This window comes from Lynx rufus, unplaced genomic scaffold (genome assembly GCF_022079265.1).
Source record: "Lynx rufus isolate CCGP_SWC_20201006 ecotype Redwood Valley unplaced genomic scaffold, mLynRuf1.p SCAF_7, whole genome shotgun sequence".
NCBI lineage: Eukaryota > Metazoa > Chordata > Mammalia > Carnivora > Felidae > Lynx > Lynx rufus.
This window is the reverse complement of record NW_025814889.1, coordinates 115,169,301-115,193,581: the sequence shown is the minus strand read 5'-3', so window position 1 is coordinate 115,193,581 and position 24,281 is coordinate 115,169,301. Positions and strand designations below refer to the sequence as shown.

The window sequence follows — 24,281 nt, the reverse complement described above, 5'->3', positions numbered from 1 at the left end:
TGTCTTAAATTATTTCAAAGTAAAAAGTCATTAAAAAAAAAATCTTGTCCAAGGACACAGAAGCAGTGGGAAACAGCCAATATCTAAGTCTAGATCACCTGATTTCTCGTTCTTTTGAGCGTGCCATATTTTTTATTCAAAACTTCTTTGAATTAGGGGCGCCTGGGTGGCTCAGTCGGTTGAGCAAACCAACTTCAGCTCAGGTCATGATCTCGCCATTTTCGAGTTTGAGCCCCACGTCGGGCTCTGTGCTGACAGCTCAGAGCCTGGAACCTGCTTCAGATTCTATGTCTCCCTCTCCCTCTGCCCCTCCCCGGCTCACGCTCTGACTCTCTCTGTCCTTCAATAATAAATAAACGTTAAAAAAATTTTTTTTTAAACTTCTTTGAATTAAAAGAGCCTTAAGATAAAAAAAAAAAAAAGCAATACCTGATTGGCATCTGTTTTCTTGCTTTCTAAAGAGAAACTGCCTTTTTGCCCCTTTTGAAGGCAAAAAGAATCTTTGGTTGTGTTCACTTCTGCCAAGAACATGGGCAGCATGCAGTCAGCAGCCTTGGAGGCAAAATCTACATTTGGCTGGTCTATAGTAGGTGCAAAGAAACACTCATTCTAAAAACAATTAAAATGTCAGTTTTGTGTCTGTTTTCATTTCCCAAGTGAACTGAACAAAATAACCTAAACGATGGAAACCACTGGTGAAACGAATCCGGATGGAGCTTATCAAATGTGAATGGCCCAGAGTGTGGAAAACCAGTGCCCTCAGGTGGGTGATTTTCTCTCATTTTTCCAGGGCCACTGCTCTCTCAAGAGCTATCAACAGTGCCAAAAGACCAACAGCCGTGCCCCCATTCACAGGCTCACCACAGCACCTACAAGGTGAATTTTCCTGGAAAAAGTTGCAGGGGTTGGTTTGGTTGTTCGTTTTGTACAGGGTAGAGAAAGGATGGAAAAAATGGAGATACAGTTTCCAGGTGGTGGCACAGCATGACCCTGAAAACCAGGTTGAGATACTTCCCTCTCACAAGGGAAACTGCAAGGTTGCATCATGCCAAGCAGAGCCACAGTCAGTTACCACCCGGGACATGGGATTCTCGGTTTTCCCCCAAAGCCTATCGCTACCAGACCTAACAGCACCGACCTAAAGCCAACTTAAGTTAAAATGAGAAACGGAATGAAAATCTCTGTCTCTGCTAAAATCTAGGGAAACCTGGAAGGTATGGGGCAGAAAAGTCAGCCCCAGAAGATGGCAGATGGAGTGATGTTCTCTCTCCCTAGGCCAGTTTCCTCACATTCAAGGCTCGACCTCCGCCCCCAAGCCCAAACATTAAGATTATCCATCAGCTCATCTCTCTCTTACCTGCCTCTCTCTTTTTCTCTCTTTTTCTAAACACATCAATTCTTCATTTGAGCCAAACAATTTGCTATCCTTCCCCTCACAGAATCCACTCATTCAAGGACCTACTTTGTAAAAAGGGCAGGTATATAATTCAGAAAGTGAAATGACACTGACAATACTAAAGGCAAGAGGAGGAGCTGGGGAAAGGTCATTCCATTTGCAACATGATAGGTTTAATGTTCCAGCAAAACATCTTGGGAAGGTATCTTGGAGAAAGCACTCAGCATCTACTCTGGACTGGCTTCTCCCCTAGTAATCATGACTACCTTCCCCCCGACCCAGAGCTGCCCTAGAAGCATTCCGTACTTTACCCTTCTTCCCACTGAGATTGCTCAGTCATGCTTCATGCTCTGGTGCCACTCTATTCTCTGTAGGCCACTGTTAAATGTCCAGAAATTCACATGTGTGTCACCCCTCTATAGCCATAAAGACTACAAACTCCTTGAAGGACCTTCTATTTCTGATGTAATCACTTTGACGCCTTTTAGAGCCCACAGCACTTTGTGAACACTCAAAATGTATTGTTAACAAATGCCTCAGGGGATTGAGAAACCTCATACAGCCACACTTCTGAATAACAGACAGAAATAGCACAATGGCTATCTCAGGAAATGGGAAGAAATTTCTTAACCTTGCTTGGCATTACTTGTCAAGAGGTTTGAATTTCAGTGGTAAATGATTTCCTTCAAAGGAGGTGAAAACAGAGACAAGATAGGGGGTTGTAAAAAATACACTAAATATGTGACAGATGAGAACAAAAGCCAAATCCTCATGACGGCAAACCTTGCTTAACTCTTTTTGTGGTTAGTACCCAAATGCTAACATTATCTCTTCACCCCAATACTTCATTTTGAGACTAAACCATGAGTAAGTATATGGGATAAGCTGAAATTAAATCCTCGTGTGAATGTGCAGAGCACAAAGGAGTTTTATCTGTTTGGTTTACCTAATTCTTTTTCTCTTATGTACAATTTTAGAAATGAAAGAAAAGGTTCAATGGCCCTGGTATGATGAATCGCTTCTGGCAAAATTTAATTCTAAAGAAATGGCAAAGATAATAACATACTTTCACAGAAAAAGTCTGTCCTGAAGAAGGGCCTCTCCCCTTTTGACTCTCAAAACAATTTTAGAACCAAGCATTAGCTTTAATCCAGCACTCTGGTAAGCACAAAGAAAAGAAAGGTAAACAAAACTGATTCCTGTCATGCAAAGCTATTTTCTGTCCCTTCTAACTCTTTATACGAAGTGTGGGGCAGACCTTCTCTGTAAAGTCCCAAATAGTAAATATTTTCTGGACCTTCTAGGCCAAAAACTCTCTGTTGCAACTACAGAACTCTGCCGGTATAGTGTGAAAGCAGACACAGACAACATATGGACAAATAAGAATGGCTGTGTTCCAATAAAACTTTATTTATAGACGCTAAAATATGAATCTCCTATAGTTTTCATATGTCATGAAATATTCTTCTTTTGTTTGTTTTTGTTTCAACCCTTTGAAAAGGTAAAGACCACTCTTAGCTCACAGGACACAAAAGCAGGTAGTGGACTGGATATGGACCACAGGGACATGGCCATAGTTTGCCAACCCCTGCTTTATACCAAAGGCAAGGTGGCAGCAAAAAGTCAAAATTAGCTTGGAAACTTCAGCTTGCTTCTAAAAGAAGGTTGTTGGGGAAGGAAGAGGAACAGAAGGTGAATAGAGAAGGAAGAAGGGATGCCCATGAGAAACCAGGAAACTGCAGCCTAAGGGAGGAGAAACCCAAGTAAAAGAGGTGAAAGCTTGGGGCTGTGGGAGGAGGGTAGAAAAAAGGAAGGAGGAGGCCAAGTTTCTAGGGCATCTGTGGGAAATGAAGGGATGAAAGGGAAGTCAGCTAATGAGTAGCCCAGGGGAGGGGCTGTAGATTAAACTGTGAGAAAGCTGAACATCATAAAAATGCAGATTAACCGAGCAGCCCAGAATTTAAGAACTGAGGCTACTATGTGTACAAAATTATTCTCTTAGCAGGCAAGGACAATTCTCCTTACAAGTCTGTTGGGTTACGTGCCTGTTGGAGACGGTGATTTTCGTTTTGCTTTTATCTTATGCAATTGCTCCTAGGAATATCAGTTCAAGAAGGCCAATTGTGAAAGCCTCAAGTCTTCAGTCTTAGAATTTCCCTCATCCTTTTTTTTTTTTTTTGAGAGAGAGAGAGAGTGAGTGGGGGAGAAGGGCAGAGGGGGCGGGAGGGAGAGAGAGAGAGAGAGAGAGAGAGAATCTTAAAGCAGGCTCCACATTCAGCATGGAGCCCAACATGGGGCGTGATCCCATGACCCTGGGATCATGACCTGAGCCAAAATCAAGAGTTGGACACTCAACCGACTGAGCCACCCAGGCACCCAAGAATTTCCTTCATCTTTAAAATGATTTGGCCCTGGGAAGAGATGGGCTTCAGGGGTTCTAACTGCTGCACCCGCTCCTATACCTAATCTGTACCTCTACGAGACAAATTTTCACCAGTGAGAAGGTAAAAAACGCACTCATATGTGAGATTTCATTGTTACAACAGTTAAAAATAAAGCTGATAAAATGGTTTAATAACCAGACAGGTTAAAAACTGCATTGCACAGAGACCAGAACAAAATGCTTTAAGTTTTATAAAATGAATGGTTAAAGGCTGGCACCTAGCAAACATTAAATAGCAACCTTTAAGAAATGCCAAAGAGTCAATTTCATGGAGGATCAAGAACCAAAGGGTTATTATCTATTGACTACTGAGGAAGACTGACAAATAAGATAAAGTTAAAAAAGTGATAATAGTGTCATGGGCTGAACTGTGCCTCCCCAAAAGCCGTATGTTAAAGCCCTAACCTTACCCAGTGCTTGGGAATGCAACTGTATTTGGAGTCTTTAAGAAAGTAATTAAGTTAGAATGAGGCCATTAGGGTGACCCTAACCCACTACGAGTGGTATCCTTGTAAGAGAAGGAAATTAGGACACATGGAGACACACACACACACACACACACACACACACACACACACACACACGGGAGACCATTTGAAGAGGCAGCAGGAGGGCCACCATCTGCAAGCCAATGGGGCCTCAGAAGAAACCAAACCTGCTGACAACTTAACCTGGGACTTTCAGCCTCTGGGACCGTTAGAAAATAAATTTGGGTTGTTTAAACCACCTAGTCTGGATACTTTATTATGGCAACACAAACAAACTAATATAAACAGTTATGACACCTAGAGATTAAGAGGAAGGTGAGGGGAGCAAATAAGGCTACCACAGATTCATACACTCAACCAACATTTATTGGTCCCCATAAGTATTTCTGCAATGTGCTAGGTTCTGAGTCTACAAGGGTGAAAAACTGAGTTCTCGCCTTCGATGAACTCACAGTCTACTTGAGGACAAAATTTTCTAACATAGTATGGATGTGCCATAACAGAAATATTCCCACGACACTTTGGAAACACAGAAGAGGGGTTTCTCAGTCAGCCATGAAAGGGGTGCACAAAGCTTCAAGAACAAGGTAACGTCTGGGCTAAGGGCTTTCAAAAAAACCAAACAACGACGACAACAACAACAACACTACTTTCTTCTGGTTGTTTGAATAGGAATATATTTTCGAAGTGGAGAAAATAAATATCACTGAGGAAGAGGAAGTGTGATGTGAGCGATGGGAGGTCCTCCTTTGGCCATGTGGAGTTAAGGTGGAGGACTGAAGTGCAGCTGGCTATTCGGCCAGGAGACAGGGATTTGGAAGAGTTCACTTTGAGGTGGTCATCAAGCCAGGAGTGCAGATGGGCTCTGCCCTAGGAGAAGGTTGCTGGGAAAGGAAGCTGAGCCTCCAGCCAGGGAGAAGATAAGAATTTAACACATCTCCAGAGAAGAGAAGCATTTAAGAGGCATGTAGAGCAAGGAGAAGCGGAGAAATAATAAATAGAGGGGCAGGAGGAAAAACAACACCGAGGAAGGGGGCAACACCAAGAACGAAAGAGAGAGCGGCCCCCATGTCAGATGTTGCCAAGACAGCAAGTGGCAACCTGAAAAATGCCAATGGACTTAACCAAAAGTCCCTGGTGACCTCTGTGAAAACAGCTACAAGGAGCAGAAGTGCAATGGCCACAGCTTGAGAAGTGAATCACTGTGTTCAGATGGGAGGACATTCATGAAAACTCAAGGAAATAAAAGCCGCTTGAGTCATCTTCTGGGGCTGGTAAGAGAGGAGGAGATGGACGACACAGAGGCAGTTGCAACAATAATGCTGGGGGTTGAGGCTGGGGGGGGGGTGCCGAGGGGACTCTCGTTCTGTTCTTCCAGTCTTCTGGGGGCTGCTTGAAGAGAGTGGAAAGGAAAGTGAGGCAAAGGAGAAAAATGGCATTTATTGACTACCTGTGAGGCACTCACTGACATGAAAAACACTACCTCCATGAACACAGCACTTTTTGTTTTGAAAGATTCATTCATATACCCTCTCATTTAACCTCAACAACTACTCTCAGGGAAGAATACCGGCAGCTCTGTTCTACACATGAAGAAATTGACATTTAGAGGAAAAAAATAAAAACAAAATCATCTACCTGACCTCACAGAGAGATAAAGGTAGAAGCAGGACTTCATCCAGAGCCTAGACCCAGGATCTCCAAACGCTCACCCTGCATTTTCACAGAACGAAGTGCTCGTGGCTCTGGGCTGGGTCTCAGCTTCCTCCTATGAAAAATGGGAACGACTGGGGCGCCTGGGTGGCTTGGTCGGTTAGGCGTCTGACTTCGGCTCAGGTCATGATCTCATGGTCTGTGAGTTCGAGCCCCGCGTCGGGCTCTGTGCTGACAGCTCAGGGCCTGGAGCCTGTTTCGGATTCTGTGTCTCCCTCTCTCTCTGCCCCTCCCCTGTTCATGCTCTGCCTCTCTCTGTCTCAAAAAATGAATAAACGTTAAAAAAAAAATGTAAAAATGGGAACGATAATAGCCTGTACCTCACACTATTAATAAATGTAAGGCACCTAAGGGGCGGGCTCACGGTCAGTGCTCGATAAATGTGAGCCACTGTCAGCTTGCATTCAAGGAGCAGAGCGTGTACACAGAGCTTACACAGCACGTGTCCATTCTCGGTGAGCAGGAAGAGCTGTCCAAACCAGAAATCCAGGAATCACGCCGGAATCCTCTTTCTCCTTCAGCCCACAGTTCAACCAGGCAATGAGTCCTTCTAACCCCGTGCTTCTCAGCCTTCGTGTGGTCACTGCCTCTCTAAGAACACGTCCCTAATAGCGTCGCTCCCATGAAATTCTAACAGCATGGATAACTGCTTCTCTGTTTATGTACTGTGGCCCTTTTGAATCTGAATATCTGAGGATTTTTTTTTTTTTACACCATTCCCCCAACCAATTTTCACCTTGGGAAAAGATCCCCTTGGGACCACCGCCGCCCCCCCCCCCCACCCCATGAAGAACACATCTAATAATCCTCCCTCCTAAATCTCCCTCAGCCCATCCCCTTCTTCTCTATTCTCAATGCCAGTAACTAGCCCTCACCATTTTTCATCTAGATTGTTCCAACAGCTTCCTAACTGGGCTTCTTACCCCTGTTTTGCCCAGCTCCCCATCCATATGTCACCAGAGTAGGCTTTCTAAATGCAAGTCTGTTCGTGTCAATCCCTTTCTCAAATTTCATCAAGTTGTGCTCCATCACGGATTGAACCTTTACATGGCACTCAAGGCCCCTGTCGAGCAGCACTGGGCCTGAGCCTCCAGCCTTAGCTGCCGTCACACCACCCCATCCCATCCCTAGACACTCGGTGCATACAACGTAAAGCCATTGCCTCCGTGCCTTGGCACTTTCTGTTACCTCTGCCTAGAATGCCCTTCCCCTCTGCTTTCTTGTGAACTCCTACTTACCCTTCAACACTCAACTATACACGCTCTCTAAAGCCTTCCCCAGTTCGGTCTTACCACAGGCTAGGTGGAGCCATCCCGTCCCTTGCACATACCTCTCTGCGTCACAACTCTTCAGTTACCTCTAATGGTAATAGTGACAACTAACATTCACTGAATGTTAAATAGACGCCAGACTCTATTCTAAGCAGTTTACACGTATCATCTCATTTATTTGCAGCAACCCGAGCGCAGGAATTATACTTTATTAATTTCCGTATCTAACCTTCCGTATTCCCAGCCAACAGTAGAAATTCAATAAATGCTCACTGAAGTAATGCAGGAAGCAAAGTTTTGGAGATGCTCAGATCTGCTCTTTCCTCTGACTTATACAGCCCCTCCTACAATGATTTATAGTGTTTACTCTGATAATAAGGAGAGGGATGAGATATGATTATTCCGCCAAAGGTTTTAACAGTTTCTTTGAAATATACTCCGTGATTTAGTGAAAACAGTCATTAGGAATGCCTTTCCAAGTGCAAAGGGGGAAAAAAAATCTCATCTACCATCCAGAACACTCACATATTTACAAATCTAGTCAATGTGAGGGATATAAATAGATCTTAAAAATGCCACAGGCAAGAACTTAATCACCTATAGTGGAGCAGCTTGGGAAAAACAATGAAGAGAAAAGATTTAGAAACATAATATTTAAAAACATACAAACAGGAGACCTAGAAAAAAAATCAGGTTATATAATATCCTAGTGAAACACTTTGAAATAGAATACTCATAGAAAGATAAACAGAAAAATACTTGAAACAACAGAGTGAAGAATATTCCTCATAGTTCCTTAAGGGTAACTGGAGAAGGTCATTTAAGTCCAGCGCACCCCACCCCCACCCTCTGCTAACTGAAATGAAACAACGAGTGACTAGCCTCAAGGATAACTTAACAGACTACGTCAAATTGATTCCGAAAGTTTTACTCTCTGGAGAAAAAAAAGTCTATATATTTTTACACACACACACACACACACACACACATATAATCTTCTGACTTTTATTCTTTAGTTGGCATCACAAGAAATTCCAGATTTAAGTGTTAGTATCAAGTAAATAATAACGTTCTGGAAATGACTGCAGTTGAGAAAAGAGAGCGCTTCTAAAACAATGTCCTAGAGTAAAAACCCAAATACTGCATTTCACTACTCATTTGTTATAAACGGTGACTATCTCTGGGCAATAAGATTATGGATGACTTCCATTTTTTTGGTATCTTTCTAGAGCCTTTGCTTTTTAAGCAACAAATTGCCTTTATATTTGGGGGGGAAAAAGAGCTATTTTCACTTTTTAAAACATTTTTTTTGTGAAACTAATAAGAACATTTGTTATTAATTTACAAGTCACTTTCACGTATGGCAGCTACATTTCCATTTACGATAACAAATATACATACTTTAAGTCACTACATCTGGTAAGTGCAGTAAGGCCCCAAAATGATTTGACATACCTCCCAAGAAAATGTGAGGTTTCTATTTTGACTCTTTGAATCTGGCCTCTAGGACAGCTGAACCAAAGAATACAGTGAGAGTTAACACTATGCCAGCATCTGGGCCCAGGCCTTAAGAAACTGGCAGTTTTCGCTTCCTGTCTCCTGAAACTCAACTACCATACTGTGAGGAAACCCCAGCCACCTGCAGAAAGGCCTCTGTGGAGAGGAACCAACAAGCAGCACCAACTTGCCAGCAATATGAGTGACACATCTGGAAAACGGCTCCTCCTGCCCCGGTTAAGCCACTCCAACTGACAACAGCTAGAGCAGAAATGAGCTGCCCCTTCTGAGCCCTGCCCAAATTGCACATGCATGTAAAAACAAATAACTGTTCGTGATCCCAGGGTCGTGGGATCGAGCCCCATGTCAGGATCCACTCTGAATGTGGAGCCTACTTAAGATATTCTCCCTCTCTCTCTCTCTCTCTCTCTCTCTCTCAAATTAAAAAAAAAAAAAAATCATGGAAAAAAATAAACAACTGTTATTTTAAACCATCATGTTTTGAAGCAGCTTGTTACACAATAAAATATAACTAGAATACCATATTATATTTTGCCTCTACCTTTCCCCAGTTATAATTTAAACTCTTTGAGGGTATGATTCCATCTTTACATCCATCTTCATAGTCATTCCTTCGTTCATTTGATAAACATGTGAGGACTAATGTGTACCCAGCACTATGCTAGACAGGTTCTGCAGGTACAGAGATAAAAACAGTCTCTGCCTTAGATGTGATTAGTCTGTATCTTCAGAGACAAACAAAAATAGACAATGATAGCCATAACACAGCCTTTGCTGAATAGCCAGCAATGGTAGACAGTCAATAAATGTTGGCTAAATAAACGAATGACTAAATCAGGTTCTTAGAACTACTTTGGGAATTATATACTCTCATCATTTTATAGATGAGATGCACCAGTTAGCGATGTATTACTTCTTAGTTTTAAATTCGCCCTCTTTGCCCTGCTTCATGACCCTGGGGCTGGACCCTGGGAACATTTGGCCTTTGCCAGATGGTGTAGTGTTCGTTTCCATCAAAAGAGGGCACTGGAGGGACACTGAAAGCCCATGGCAGAGGCAGGGGCTTTTCATTCGGGTTTGGGATGCTTTATTCCCTCCCACCCCCAAAGTGTACTGCCAGTGGCATTTGGGAAACGCAAAGGTGCTTACTCTCCAGGGAATTTCTCTGCCACTCAGCAGACTGCTAAGGATCAACTCTGGCCCACCCACATGCTCTCCCAAGATTCTCGGCCAAGTGGGCTTACAGACCGGTCCAGCCAGTTCACTGGCCACCAGTAGGCCTCATATTCAAGTGGCAGTCACTCATCTCCAAAGGGGACTGAAACTCAGCCTTGGGGGTGGTGAGGGGCCTCTTGCGAGCTCTTGGTGCCTTCATCCTGTGCTCTCCTTCAGCCCTAGAAAAAATGGCTCCTTCCATCTGCTATTCCTATATTCCTTAGAGACCTCTTTTACCCCTTCAGTAGTTAACCATAGTTAACCTTCTACTAGTTAACTATTCTTTATATTAAATTTTCCTTTGTTCAAGTTTCCTGAATAGATCCAGACTGGCACAAAAAGGAATAAAAGGGCTCAACTACGAGGAGGCCTGAAAAAGGACAACTGCCCACAGCCCCATCAAAGGGCTGATTGAGAATAAAAAGAAATAGAAAGGGAAAAGATAAAGACTCAAGGAACAAAAACTGCCATGTCAATCTCATTCAAAATCTTTATTTTTGTCTAATCACATTTCTTAGAAAATATTTTTTATCTTCTTTGGTATTTTTTTAACTTCTCATTTGATGAGCTATTTCTAAAAACACAATGAAAATGTTGGCTACATGTGAGGCTCAAGGGAAGAAAGGGTCAGAAAATAAAGAAGCTGTAGCAAGCCCAGGTCAGGTACTCTGAGACACGTGACATGGACCAGAACCAAGAACTGGTATTAGGGACAGAATAGCCTAGCAATTAACAGCATGGACAGGAGGGCCAGACTATCGGTGTTCAAATCTCAGCTCTGCTACTACCAAGTTATGTGACCTTGGGCAATTCATCTAATACTTTCATTTGTAAAATGCAAGTAACAATAATAGTGCTGACCTCAAAGGATAAAGTGAGTTTATGTACGTAAAGCCCTGAGGCCAGAACCCAATCCAAATTCTCTTTCTACCCACCTCTCTACATTCTCAAATCTGTTTTTTCCGAACATCTTCTCATTTTGGAAAGGTTTCAGAAGACCTACCTTGCTCTCAAAATTGTTCTCCTCTACTTTTCCTACTACCTCTGGCCTTCGACCTCAGCCTTGCTATACTAAGACTAAGATGTAGAACATTCTCCTTTCTTTAAAGGGCTTTCATTTTTTTCCAGGTCCACAACTATAGAATGGGTTCAATATAAAAACAATGGGAATGATATAGTATGGTGGACATGTCTTCACCAGCTTTCACCTCTTCCTTTTGGATCTGTCCCTTTCCCACTCCAGGTGACTCTGGTGTCCTAAACGAAGGACTCATGACTCAACCTAGGCCAGTCAGACCCTGAATCTTGAGAGACGGCAAGGTGGAGGGACTCAGAGGAGGAACACCAATGGCCAGAGATCCCCAGAGGTGCCCCATTCCCACCTTACTGGGCCCTGAAATTTTAGCAATTCTTTCAAAGTTGTGAATAATCCAGTATACGTCAGAGAAATTCCTATTTTTGCTTACGTTAGCAAGAGGGCTACTGCTTGAACCAAAGAGTTCACATACATGCTGTCAGACTGACTTACATCTTTGAGTTTCCTCATCTGTACAGTGGGGGTCTCTGAGGTCCCTTCCGGCGCTAACCTTCCACAGTAGTTCGAACAATGGGGCAAGTCCCAGCAGACGTGCTCTACTGCCTCTGCAAGTCTCCTAACAACTTGGTCATTATCACTCAGCACCTTACACCTTATATACAAATGGTGGAACTGAGAGGTGCTTTAAAAGTCTTATATTTAGGTTATGAAACCACAAAGCTCTCCTTTGCCACTTACTACATCTCAGCAGTATTATTTTGGTAACAGCGTCACCACCCTCTCTGAGCATAAATAGAACATGAACATTTCCAGGAATTGTCAACTTGGCACTTCTTACAAGGAGTTAAGATTTCTTTTATAACATTAACAAAAATAAAGCCTAGGACTAAACTTCTTTTAGAGGTCACATTTCCTTCTCAATTAAAATTTACTGTTTGGAAAAGTACAATGTACCCTTTTTCCCCCCTCTGGGGGAAAAGTCCTCCAAAGAAGCATATACATATACTCCTTACTGTTCAAACTGAGCAACAAGTATAAACACAGCTGCCTATTAAAATTAAGCAAAGGCAAACATTCCTGCAGCTAGCTACAACAACGGCCTACAAGTTTGAACGACACCCGTAAAAATAGAAAGCTACCTTGCTAAGCATACGGTTAAACTCTGAGGTTGTGCCATCGGAAAAGCTGGTTATTAGAACTGATGGCTTTCGCCTTTCGATAGCAAGATTTAAGAGCTGCAAAAGTGGAACCTGATTCCAGTATCAGGAGAGCCAATACACCGTCTCCTAATCACAGCCAAGAAGATTTAGTCTTTTTTTACTCTCAAGGTAGCAAGCTGGGACAGGAGCAACCCAGGAGCTCTGTTCCTTGACCCCATGTGGCCTCACATTAGATCTCACCCCCCAAAAAAGAATAAAATAAGAGACAGAGGAGAGAGACATACCAGCCAGAATTTAGTCTTCTGACAATAGGCAGTAAAGAGAAAGACAGAGAAGTCCCTCGGGCTGCACGCCTGGGAGTGACTGGAGTAGGGGAGGGAAGAACACCGGGGGCTGGCAAATGATGGGCTCTGGAGCAGCCACCGGTTGTCAGAATTAGGGGGGAGAGAAAAGCGTACCTGGAAAATGTGTTTTTATAGGCCATGAATTAGCAGGCTTTAAAGTGCCTGGATTCCAAATTTGGCCCTACTGGGTTGTATGACCCTGAGCACATGACTAAACATCTCCGTGCAATAACAGTAATAATATCACCACCACCTGTCTCACCACGTTACTGCCAGAATTAAATGAATTAATAAATGCAAAGGACCTGGACCAGTTCCTGGCACAAAGTAAAGCTGCCAATAAATATTATGGTAGTTATTTCACTGGGTAAGCCATTCCCAGTACATCAAGCCTGTATATCCCCCCAGGGTTCTTCTAATGGATTTATATGTTGGCAGCAGAGTCACACCTGTGTAGGGTCTAAGGTTCTGGAACATTCTTGAGCAACACAGTTCAAGAAATTCAAAGAATTAAAAACACTTGGTTTTAATCAAAACAAAACTACGTATCCTTCTACATCTCCATTCCTACCACCTTTTCACCTCACCTCACCAGAAAACAAGAACAACTCTTCAAGCAAGTACACAACTTTGGGAAGTTCATACTTGGGGAACAACAAGTGACAAAGGAGCCACGCGCCTAATCGGCTGGTCTGATTTCAAGGTTCTCAACCCTGGCTGCATTCTACAATGACCTCACTGAGGCATTTGCGCACGTCCCTATGCTTGCTTGTGTACACATGCATGGGTGTGCAAATGCGTGTGCGCGCGCGCGTGTGTGTGTGTGTGTGTGTCTTACTACCACTGCCCAGATCACACCTCCACAGATTTTGGCACGAATTGGCTTGTGTCACAGTCTAGGGATCAGTAATGTTTTAAAGCCAGGGCCGAGAAACAACAAGCTAAATCAACCACGATAGTCAATAGGGTGATTGATGTAGCCGAGTGGCCCAAACATCCACAGGAGGGAGAAAAAAGTCACGGTGAGAATTTCTAAGAGAAAAGAACATAAAATCCATTTTTTAAAGTGAAATGGAAGCATCCTGCTGGGGAGAGGCCTGTCACATGGTTTGCTATTCCTAGAAAGAGCTACAATTAGCTGCCAACAGATGCATTATTTCATCAGTCCCATAAATACTCGATAAAAGTCTTCCACTCTCCCTTTATGTCAGCCTTGCAGAAGCAGGGGGAGAAATCTTCTGATAAAATGCAGTACTAAACTATCAAAATTTCCTTTTAAATGATTAAAATTAGCATTAATAACAATAAAATATTTTAGCAAAATCTTATCCCAGTACACCTCTAAAAGCCCTTGAAATTTTTCCTCTTAAAACAAAAAGCATTACTATAATTTTTTAAAAGCTTATTTCAATTATTAACACAACAGTATAATACAATTCCACTTGAAACCCAGTGGGGAGCCAAGAATAGCAAAAAAAATCCTAAATCAAGAGTTGGGAGGCCTGGATTCTAGTTCGACAATAAATTACATTAACTAGCTATGTAATCATGGGCAAGCTGACCTAATCTCCCTAGGCCTCAGCTTTCTCAGAGAAAAATTAGATGATCTATGAGTCCCTCCCAGCCTAAAATTCTGGAATACCAGAATATGTCTCCATCTTGCTGACTCTGGTACACTAGCAAATGAACATGTTTAGAACTTAGAAAAATTAAAATTCAGTCATTCTGGCAATTCTACTAATAAATTTAACGAATTCCCAGCCACTCTGCATAATCTGAATGAGAAAAACAATAAAATGCCTTGAATATGGTACCATCTTCTATATGAACTATAGCTGGAGCCTTCCTTCCCCAACTACACGACCAGGGGATGGTTTCTGCCCCAAACTCCTGTCTTTTTAAATAAGAAAATGTGTGGAAAGAATCTTTACAATTTTTTGCCACATCTTCAAACCATTATTTCATAGTATTTTTCTTCAAGTGACTCATTTTTACCTAAATAAAAGCTATATATTTTTTAAAGTAACTTCACGGGACGCCTGGGTGGCTTCGTCAGTTAAACGTCCAACTCTTGATTTCGGCTCAGGTCATGATCTCACGGTTTGTGGGTTCGAGCCCCACGTTGGGCTCTGCACTGACAGTGCACAGCCTGCTTGGGGTTCTCTCTCTCCCTCTCTCTCTGCCCCTCCTCCTTTCACTCGCTCTCGTCTCAAAATAAATAAATAAACATTAAAAAAAATAAAAGTAAGGGGACGCCAGGGTGGCTCAGTCAGTTAAGCCTCCGACTTCAGGTCAGATCGTGATCTCACAGTTTGTGAGTTCGGGCCCCGCCTCGGGCTCTGTGCTGACAGCTCGGAGCCTGGAGCCTGCTTCAGATTCTGTGTCTCCCTCTCCCTCTGCCTCTCCCCCACCTGTGCTCTGTCTCTCTCTCAAAAAAAATAAATAAATAAAATGTAAAAAAAAATAAAAGTAAGTTCATAGATAGAAAACAGTTTTACTTGCCATAAATGGAAGGAGACCATGAGATTAATATAAGGGAAAAAAGGCAACACAACTCAAATCTAGCTAAATACTGTTGTCCACAGAAGGCTTTAGGCATAAGGACCTCTTTCTCTTTGTTAAAAAGAAAACTGGCAAGTGTCAAGAGATATATTACAGCAAAGGGAGGCTTTCATTTGGATATCCTCAGGATTGAAACAGAAAGAAAAAGGAAATGACTCTCTCGCCATGAGATTCACTCCCATATCTGCACATCACCTAAAATCATTTTAAGAACTACCCAACATCATGGCTGTGCACGCATCTCACATTTGGGGAAGCACAACAACAAATGACCAAGACTGGGCCTTTGCTGACACGCAGCCTGACTCATCTCTCCGTGAGGGAGGTTATTATCCCAGACAGGCCTGGGCTCTAGCCACACTGTCACTGAGGGCTCCCACTGGAGCTCCTGCGCCGTTGTGGTCCCCTTTATCTGAAACGTTCTTCCTCTCGGTACCCACTCTGTTGCAGAATTCAGGTCTCTGCTCTGTGTCATCACAGCGGAGAGACTGTCTCTGACCACCCCGCGTGGTCTGCAAAGCCCTCCCTCACCACCACCACACACACACACACACACACACACACACACACGCACACACACACACACACACACACAGCATCCCCCCATCTGCTTGTTGCCTATCCGCGTCAGAATACAGAATACAGTGAGCTCTAGAAGCACACGGGCTTTGTTTCCCATAATATCCTAGCACCTAATGTCAACGCTCAATATTTGTTGAATGAACAGTGAATCCCCTCAGTTGATCTGGAGGCCCTTCACGTGACTTTATTTCCTAGCGCCTGGTATCTAGTTGGCCCTCAGGAAGGACACGATGGTCACGAAGGGGCTCTCTGTAGACTCCGCCCTCACCACAGCGAAGGGTCTTACCGTGGATGCTGACCCACCACTCCCTCTCGAGCACACAGGATGCCATAAAGTGAACTCTACTCAGCCACACAAGTGCCTGGATAGACCACAAGCTGGAAAAACTGAGATCAATGCTGAACTTACATATGTAGAGTAGGGCTCGTTCATGGTAACGACCGGAGAATCCCAGGCTAGAAATTGTTCCAACAAACCTACTACAATCCCTGAGATTTTTGCCATTATTGCTCAGTAACTTCAGATGCATCCAAGCATACATCTGAGAGCCAGAGTGTATCTTGAGAGGGTAGCTGATGTGCCTCTGCACGGTCATATTCCAAAAGGGACAGACAGAGCCCTGGAGCCCGTGGGTAGAGGAGAAACAGGCCCGTCCTGCGTCCTGCAGGGCAGGGCGTGAGGGCGGCCACGGTGTCAGGGCATAGGGTCAGTGGGGAGGACCAGCTCAAACTCAAGCAAAGCTGAAGCAAACAGCCTCAGGAGGCTAGAGAGTTGAAGCAGCTGATGCTAACATATGAGGCACCGAGCTGTGTTCCAAGACTGCTGTTCTTCATCCTTGCCAGTGGCTAAGAGGACATAAAGCAGGAATCTAGCCTCCGGACGAGGGGGGAGAAAAACACTCCCAAGTCTAACAGAAGACTGGAGTTAAAGGCAAAGTTGCCAGGCTGACTGTTAAGTGAGAATCACAGCAGAGACCTAGTCCCACAAACAGGGCCAACACCTTGGAACAGAGAGTCCCGGGGCCCAGGCGTCCCTCCCACCGTGACTTAGGCTAAGTCCTACCAGCTGGTGAGACTGGGGCTGCCCATAAACCTCCTTTCCAGATCCAGATTAGCTCAAGCACTAGAGACAGCTTGTCAGCAGACAGGGCCCATGAGCAGTAGGAAGCCAGGCAGGCGGGCACATGCTGTCTACATCCAGATTCAGCCCTGTTCTCATCTCCTAAAAGACCAGACAGGAGCCCAGGGAGGACTGCCAGCTGATCTACTGTCTACTGTGTGACCTTGGCTAGCAAGGGACACACTATGAAGTGTCCCTTCCACGGTGCCAAGCTGGATTAAGTAATTTTATTGCCAGAAATCCTTTTTTAAAATATTAAGAGTCCTTACAAGGTGAGAAAAACACAAAATCAATTATCCATTAACATCTTAGACTTTTTTTTTTTTCTAACAGAGACAGGAAAACCTATCATCTAGGCAGACTGAAGGAATCAAAGCTTTAAGGTATTTCTTCATGTTTCTGGATTCGATAAGGGTGGGATTTAAGAGACCAGAGGGGATTAAGATACAACTCGATTTTTCTCTAAAAAATTACACCCAGAATATAAATAAAAACCAACTAACTAGGATCAATCACCAAATAAGGCCTTCTGAGGCAGCTCAGAATTTACAGCGAAACACAGAAATTAAACAAGCAAAGGGAAAACCAGGATTCCTGGAGAAGACCAAAACAAAAATGCTTTTTAATCAAATGAAATCAGTTCTTTCTTGGAGAAGTTGCAGGCTCTTGGCCAAAGAGAAATAGGTATTTCAGCCCATTTGTTCTCAGGCCTCCTAAGAGGAGACCACCAAACCTACACAAATCAATTACTAACAACAAAGTGAGTAAAAGATCAGACGAGGTTAATGTATTACACAGAATATATAAGCTCCACATTGTCCGACAGTTTAATCCCTCAAAATTCAAAAAATGCCTTTACAAGATTTAAATGGACTCTTTAAAAGTTTATTAAAACTACTCTCTTACAACACTGGAAAAGCACAGGGTCCGGGGGAAATAGACCTCTGGGTCCATCTGTGTTTTTGCGGGAACATGAAATTGAAGGCATCTCAACTCTGATACTCTTTCCAGGATTAAAAAAAAAAAAAAAAAAAAAAAAAATATATATATATATATATATATATATATATACATATACATATATGTGTGTGTGTGTGTGTGTGTGTGTGTGTGTGTAGGTTTTCAATTAATTAAGTCCCAATTAACTATAGAATTAAAATATTGCCATCAACTTAAACACTGAAAGTTTAAGGTCCCAAATAAGAGAAGGCTATTAACTAACAGCTCCTTTAAAATATATCATCTCTTCCATCTTTTACCCTCCCACACACATTTTATATATTTTTTAAATTTATATCTTTATATATCTTGCTAAAACTTTTGGTATAGTGGACTTTCCATAACATGTGGATATTAAAAGTGATTTTTATGAGAGGGAAAACTACAAAGTAAAGAAGGGAGTGATAAATTCCAAATCTAGGATTTATCAGTAAGTGGGCTTTGGGGCTGAGCTAGGACTAGGAGGAGCATCCAGGGTCCTCAAAGGCAATGGTGATTTTTTTTTTAATGTTTATTTATTTTTGAGAGAGAGAGCGCGCTTGCGAGTGGGGGAGGGGCAGAGAGAGCGGGAAACACAGAACCCCAAGCAGGCTCCAGGCTCCAAGCTGTCGGCACAGAGCCCAACGCACAGGCTCGAACTCACTAACCGCAAGATCTCGACCTGAGCCAAAGTCGGATGCTTAACTGAGCCACCCGGGCGCCCTTGTGATATTTTTTTAAAAAACTGAGCGATGGAGGGGCGCCTGGGTGGCGCAGTCGGTTAAGCGCCCGACTTCAGCCAGGTCACGATCTCGCGGTCCGTGAGTTCGAGCCCCGCGTCGGGCTCTGGGCTGATGGCTCAGAGCCTGGAGCCTGTTTCCGGTTCTGTGTCTCCCTCTCTCTCTGCCCCTCCCCCGTTCATGCTCTGTCTCTCTCTGTCCCAAAAATAAATAAACGTTGAAAAAAAAAAAATCTTTAAAAAAAAAACTGAGCGATGGGGAAGCAGGTGTTCTCTGTGCCGTTTTTCTCTACACCTTACTTACATTTTATAATCTTGCTTAAAATACTCAATAATTAACAAAAGTTATTTTAAAAGTGAGTTTATGTGATTATCATTGTAGAAGATACAGAGAAATACATGTAAATCAAGCTCTCCCTTCAAAACATTTTTCAATAGCTATGTTGTTCAACAAAAAGTAGGACAGTTAAGAGTATTCAATGTCTACATTAGCCAACCTATTGTTCATTTGAACACTTCCACAGAATTAACATCGATATTATTTTTCACACAGACACATTCAATTTTTTCTCACGTTAAACTGTTTCATTCTGCTTACTTTAAAAAAAAAAACTATCTTGCTCTCGGCTTCTGTGTAACTTTCACCATTTGGTAAAAATAAATCATAATCTTTTTTCTTGTTCTCTGAATAAATCTGAAGAAATGAAAATAGGGTCACACCTCTATGAACAACATACAACAGGACAATTTACATCACCTCACACCACTTACATCACCTCAAATGATTATAAAATTAAATTAAATATTTTGGTAGCAACAGGCTCTCAGTTTGCCTGCTTTGTTTCCAACTGTTTAGTGCAAAGAGGAATCTCAAAGTCAAATACCAGGAAAAGACACTGGATACCCTATTTTTCTTCACGTGTCCCCAGTTCTATGTTATTTATTCTGTTTTCAGTAAAGTGGTAGATACGTCTTAGACACTTTAGCTTCAATTTGTTCACATACCTGGAGTATTTAATTTTGTAAGGACAGTCGAATTTGAGAATTCCTGTGGTCCTCAAAGGACAGCTATTTTCAGTATTTCAGAATGCCTAAAACATACATTTACCTATAATTTGGTCATGCTAGAAAATGAAAATATGTTTGCTGTTTCCACTAGGATTTAACCAAGCCCTCTTACATTAAGCGGTTATCTCATGCAGAGCAGATATTCAGACATATGCCATTAATAAAAATAGAAGAGTTAATCATGATTACTTAGTATGCGTGGTCTGAAAAATCATTCAAAATATGAGGTCCATGAACAAAAAACAAAAATAAAATATGAGGTCCATGGGGCAAAAATAATAAGATCGGTCTTTTATTCCTTATTTGTTTTTTAACCAGTTAGGTTGGTATGTTTAAAACTGCAACAACAAAGTCTGAGGACTACCGTCTCAGAGGAGTTCTATCACTGCTTTTAAAAACTAAAGAGAAGGTTGACTTCCTGTTAAAAATTTGCAAGTCAACTTGAAACTTTTTATTTATTTTCTTTCTTTTTTAATTGATTTGTTTTTATTTTATCTATGTATAGATTTATTTATTTTTATTTTTTATTTTTATTTTTTTGCCAGTTCAATTCTCTGCTCCTCCTTCTTCGTAAAACAGTAAACGTCATGGAAGTGTTAGAGGGAAAGTGTTTCATAGCACATCTTCCTGCTACAAGCCATGCTAATAGCACCAGGACTGTTTCTCTTCTCCATAGCTTCCAACTTACCTTAAAATCGAAATGAGACCCTCTCCAAACTACTGACCCTCTAACATTAAATACTCCGGGTGTCTGAACAAAGCCAAACAAAAAAGAACGACTTTAAATCGTAACCTTTAAAAACTTACTTAACCAGCTTTCCAAATAATCCCCTTTGGCCATGTAGGACAGCTTAGGGAACAGGTGCAAGGCGTGCCTTCCTAGAGGCTGTCTCCTCCTTCCCGAAGCTGACCTGTTCCAGCCAGCAGCTCTGGCACCCCACGAATCAGTTATCAGTGGGCCTAATGCCTGCTTTCCCATCTGCACTTTCCAAATCGCTCCCAATGCCAAGGGCTGAGATATGACCTGGCTCTCAGATGAGAATATGCCTCCCAAGTGACTTGCCAAGCTTCCCTGGAAGCATTTCTAAATGTATTCTCTGACCTCCCTTCCCACCCTCGCAATCATGGTTCATTCTTCCTTCCTTCCCTGCACTTCCTAATTCCACTTCCTCATCCTGTGCCTCCAATACCATGTGCTTTCAGTCCAAACTCCTTACCCACTCCCAGCCTAAAACCCCAACTTCACATCCAAAGGGCAGTTTCAACAATTTTGCAACTGAAATCAAATGATCTTTTTGAGGCCTACCTGCAGGCAGCTCAGTTATGGCTTCTTTCCTTGCCTTCTCCAGTTTCTCCCTAACCCAGGGAAATTCCTGCAGGGACTCTAGGAATGCATCAAATGCTTTAGGACCTCTGGAAGGTAGGATATCCAGCAGCAGCATTGTTTTCCGGAGGCCTGTGGCTTGAGCTTTGATTTCCTGAACATGGTTTTCCGTCAAGACTCCTTCCTGGTAAAGATATTGAAGAACCAGTCCCTCCACCAGTACCTCGGCACCCAGCTCCAGGCGAAGGGAGCGAAGCACCTGCTTGTCTCTAGCCTCCATCTCTCCCTGGGAAAAGACAGAATAACAGCTCAGATTACAGGACCGCTGACCAACCCCTAAAGACAGTGTCCTGCATGCAAGGCAAACTCCTTAAGGTCAGGTACCTCTTTGAATCTTAGCTGAGTGTCAGAACACGGTGTATAGTCCCTGGCTGTTAAGTCAAGGCAAATTGAACGTTTCCGAACATAACGAACAACCCTGAACATGAATCATCTTTTCTGTTTCTACTTTCCTCACAGTGGGGTCCTAGCTCGATTCCTTGCTTGATAAAGAGATTTGGAAAAACGTGGGTCAGAGACCCTGCTTTAAAAAAAAAAAAAAGCAACTTTGATCGGAGAATTACAGAGCAGCATTTCATTTTAACATACTTAAAAAAACACAGTGGCTTTATTTTAACATTGCCTTCATCAGAGATACCCAATACCAGAGTTAACTGCCAATACGCATGCAAGGTGCCCTTCTGACCATGGGCATTTGCTGAACTTGTACCACAATGGGAGTGAGCACCAGAGCCCAGTAGGTACCAGTGAGTCTAAGGTTCTTTTCCCCTAAAAAAAAAAAAAAAAAAAAAAAAAAAAAAAAAAAAAAAAAAGCCCTATACACCATCACCTTCAAGAAAAATATTGTGTTATGCCCAGTCTATGATAAACCTTACATATGGTCACAGACTCCACCCCTTCCCTCTAAGAATTCCGACTCCCTATGATTACACTGCCAGGACCACACACGCATGGGACATTTAATGGGGATCTTCTTTTTCTCTACAAGAAAAAAATGTCCACACGCCACTCCTGGTCAGTAGCCATGCACGATTTAAAGGCCACTGCCCGTGAACTCCAGGGCGCCGGTGCGGAAGCCGTGGATGTAAAGAAGCGGCGGGGATGGGGGAGGGGAGGACGCGGCACATGGGGCTTCCAGGCACCCACAGAAAGTACCACCAGCCGGTGACCCGACCCCACCCCGTCGAGTAGCTCTGGGTGAAGTCTGAGAGGTGGCAGGTGAGGGGGAGGGTGTGCACTTTTGGCTGCCAGAGCCTATTTGGAACTTTTATTCCCTGCCTCGCCAGCTGAAATCCTGTTGTATTACGAACGGGAAGAACTATGAGAGATTCTCGGGGCAACCTGACAAGCTAAAACGAGGGTGCTGGGAATGAACTTCACAGCGGACAGAAGCGGGAGCGGCCCCGGCACCCCCCACCGCCACCCCAACCCGGTCGGGCTCGGAAACGCCGCCAACAAGTTACGTGGGCGGGGGAGCCAAGCAGTGCCCAGGCCGCAGACACCACAGTGCGGGGCCTTCGAGAAAAAAATGGATACGGGTTTCTGGTTTCCTGTTACTTACGTCTGCAAACACGTATATTGAAAGGAGAAAAAAAAAAAAAAAAAAAACGCAACCGGAATCCAGACTGTTAGGGAACCTGTACCATAAGCACCATCTTTGTTGCAGGCGAAAGCCCTGAACAGGAAGTGGTATCGCCATCTTTGTTGAGGGCAAACACAGGAAGCGCTGTGAGCATTTTTATTGGGGGACCCAAGCGTCAGATTGAAGCCTTTTTCGCCATGTTTACTGTGGGTAAACAACATAGCCTCTTGAGATGGAAAAATAGTAGCATCATTTAGCGGGTTATCTAAGGAAAGGAGTAATTGGATAATTGCATGTTAGTCCTAGAACTCCACCAGGGCCTTGTACACAATTCGCGTACCTTGTCAGCGAAGGCTTCCATGACCATTCTATTTTAAATTGCAACATTGGGGCCCCCGGGTGGTTTAGTGGTTAAGCAGCAGACTGTTGATTTGAGCTCAGATCAAGATCTCAGGGTTGGTAGGATCCAGCCCCTCATCGGTGCTTGCATTAACAGCACGAAGCCTGCTTGGAATTCTCTCTTCCTCTCTCTCTGCCCCTACCGGGCTCACATTCTTTTCTCTCAAAATAAACAAACATTTAAAATTGCAACATTCATCTCCTGCACTCCCCATCTCTATTCCAACTTTGTTTTTATCTGTAGCACGTATTACTATCTTATTAAAACTTTCACTTAATTGTCATCTTTTTCCCTCCTCTAAAAATGTAGGATTGTTTATATCATTTTATATCAGAGTTCCTGCCCACAAAGAGATTACAAGTCAGTCAGTCATGATTCAGTTGTAGCAATCTGCTACTCTAGACAGTAAGGAATTTGCCACAGAAAATTGGGGACATTCACAAGAAAGGCTGGAAAAGTCCTGGCCGTCCAAAAATGACTCCCTCAACAACATTGCCTAACTGACTCATGGCCACAATTTGGAAGGTGTCGTCAGGAAGCCACCACTCCACAGTCCCCACCTCTTCTCAGCACTGACAGAGCAAGTAACTGGACATTGAAACACTGCTGCAGAAAAACCAAGGTTTCCACAGCCGTAATTGCCAACAGCATCAAAACAGCACCTGCAAATCTTATTCTGATGCATGCAATTGGTAAAACCTACTTTGCATGCAGAACATTAGCAGCAAAGGTGTCTGGGGCATGAAGTTTGGAGTTTTCCAACTTCTGAAACGCAAAGACATTCTAAAAAGACAGCAGCTGATACTGGGGGGGTGATCTTCTGAGTTCACCACATTTTTCATTTGGAAGGCAAGACAAATGCATGATCCAAATATAGAAAGATGGCAGAATATCAATATCAGGGTCCTTCCTGAATTCTTTTATGAATTGAGGCAATCAATAAATACATTCATTGATTCACTTTTAAATCAGTTGGGTGATATATGCAGAAAGTCATATGCCTGCTAAAAATTCGTTGATAGTAACAGGAAAAAAACCTCAAATATCACTATTTCTATAAAGGTTTTCTCAACCAACACCTCTAGTGGAAGATGAAAATATCTTTGTAAGCAAGTCAGCAGAAAGCAATTCTAAACCACCCTCCTCAAAACCTTCTAATTTTTGTAACCAGTTTAAAGTGTTATTATACTAATATACCATTTTATTATACCAGCAGTGACAATTTTTTTACGTAGGTGACAAGTATTATTACTAGCATTTTACATATGTGAATACTGTAGAA

General features: G+C 42.9%; 1 protein-coding gene across 1 annotated transcript in view; it reads right to left on the bottom strand.

The window, feature by feature from the left end:
- CRADD (CASP2 and RIPK1 domain containing adaptor with death domain) overlaps positions 1–22,685 on the bottom strand; it is a 174,480-nt gene extending 151,795 nt beyond the window's left edge. The window contains exons 1-2 of the mRNA XM_047067320.1: positions 22,579–22,685; positions 20,940–21,243 (exon numbers count right to left, since the gene is read on the bottom strand). Of these exons, the coding sequence (XP_046923276.1) occupies positions 20,940–21,237 (298 nt within the window). The 5' untranslated portion in view covers positions 21,238–21,243; positions 22,579–22,685. The remainder of the gene's footprint in view (positions 1–20,939; positions 21,244–22,578) is intronic.
- Between the last annotated feature and the right edge of the window lie 1,596 nt (positions 22,686–24,281).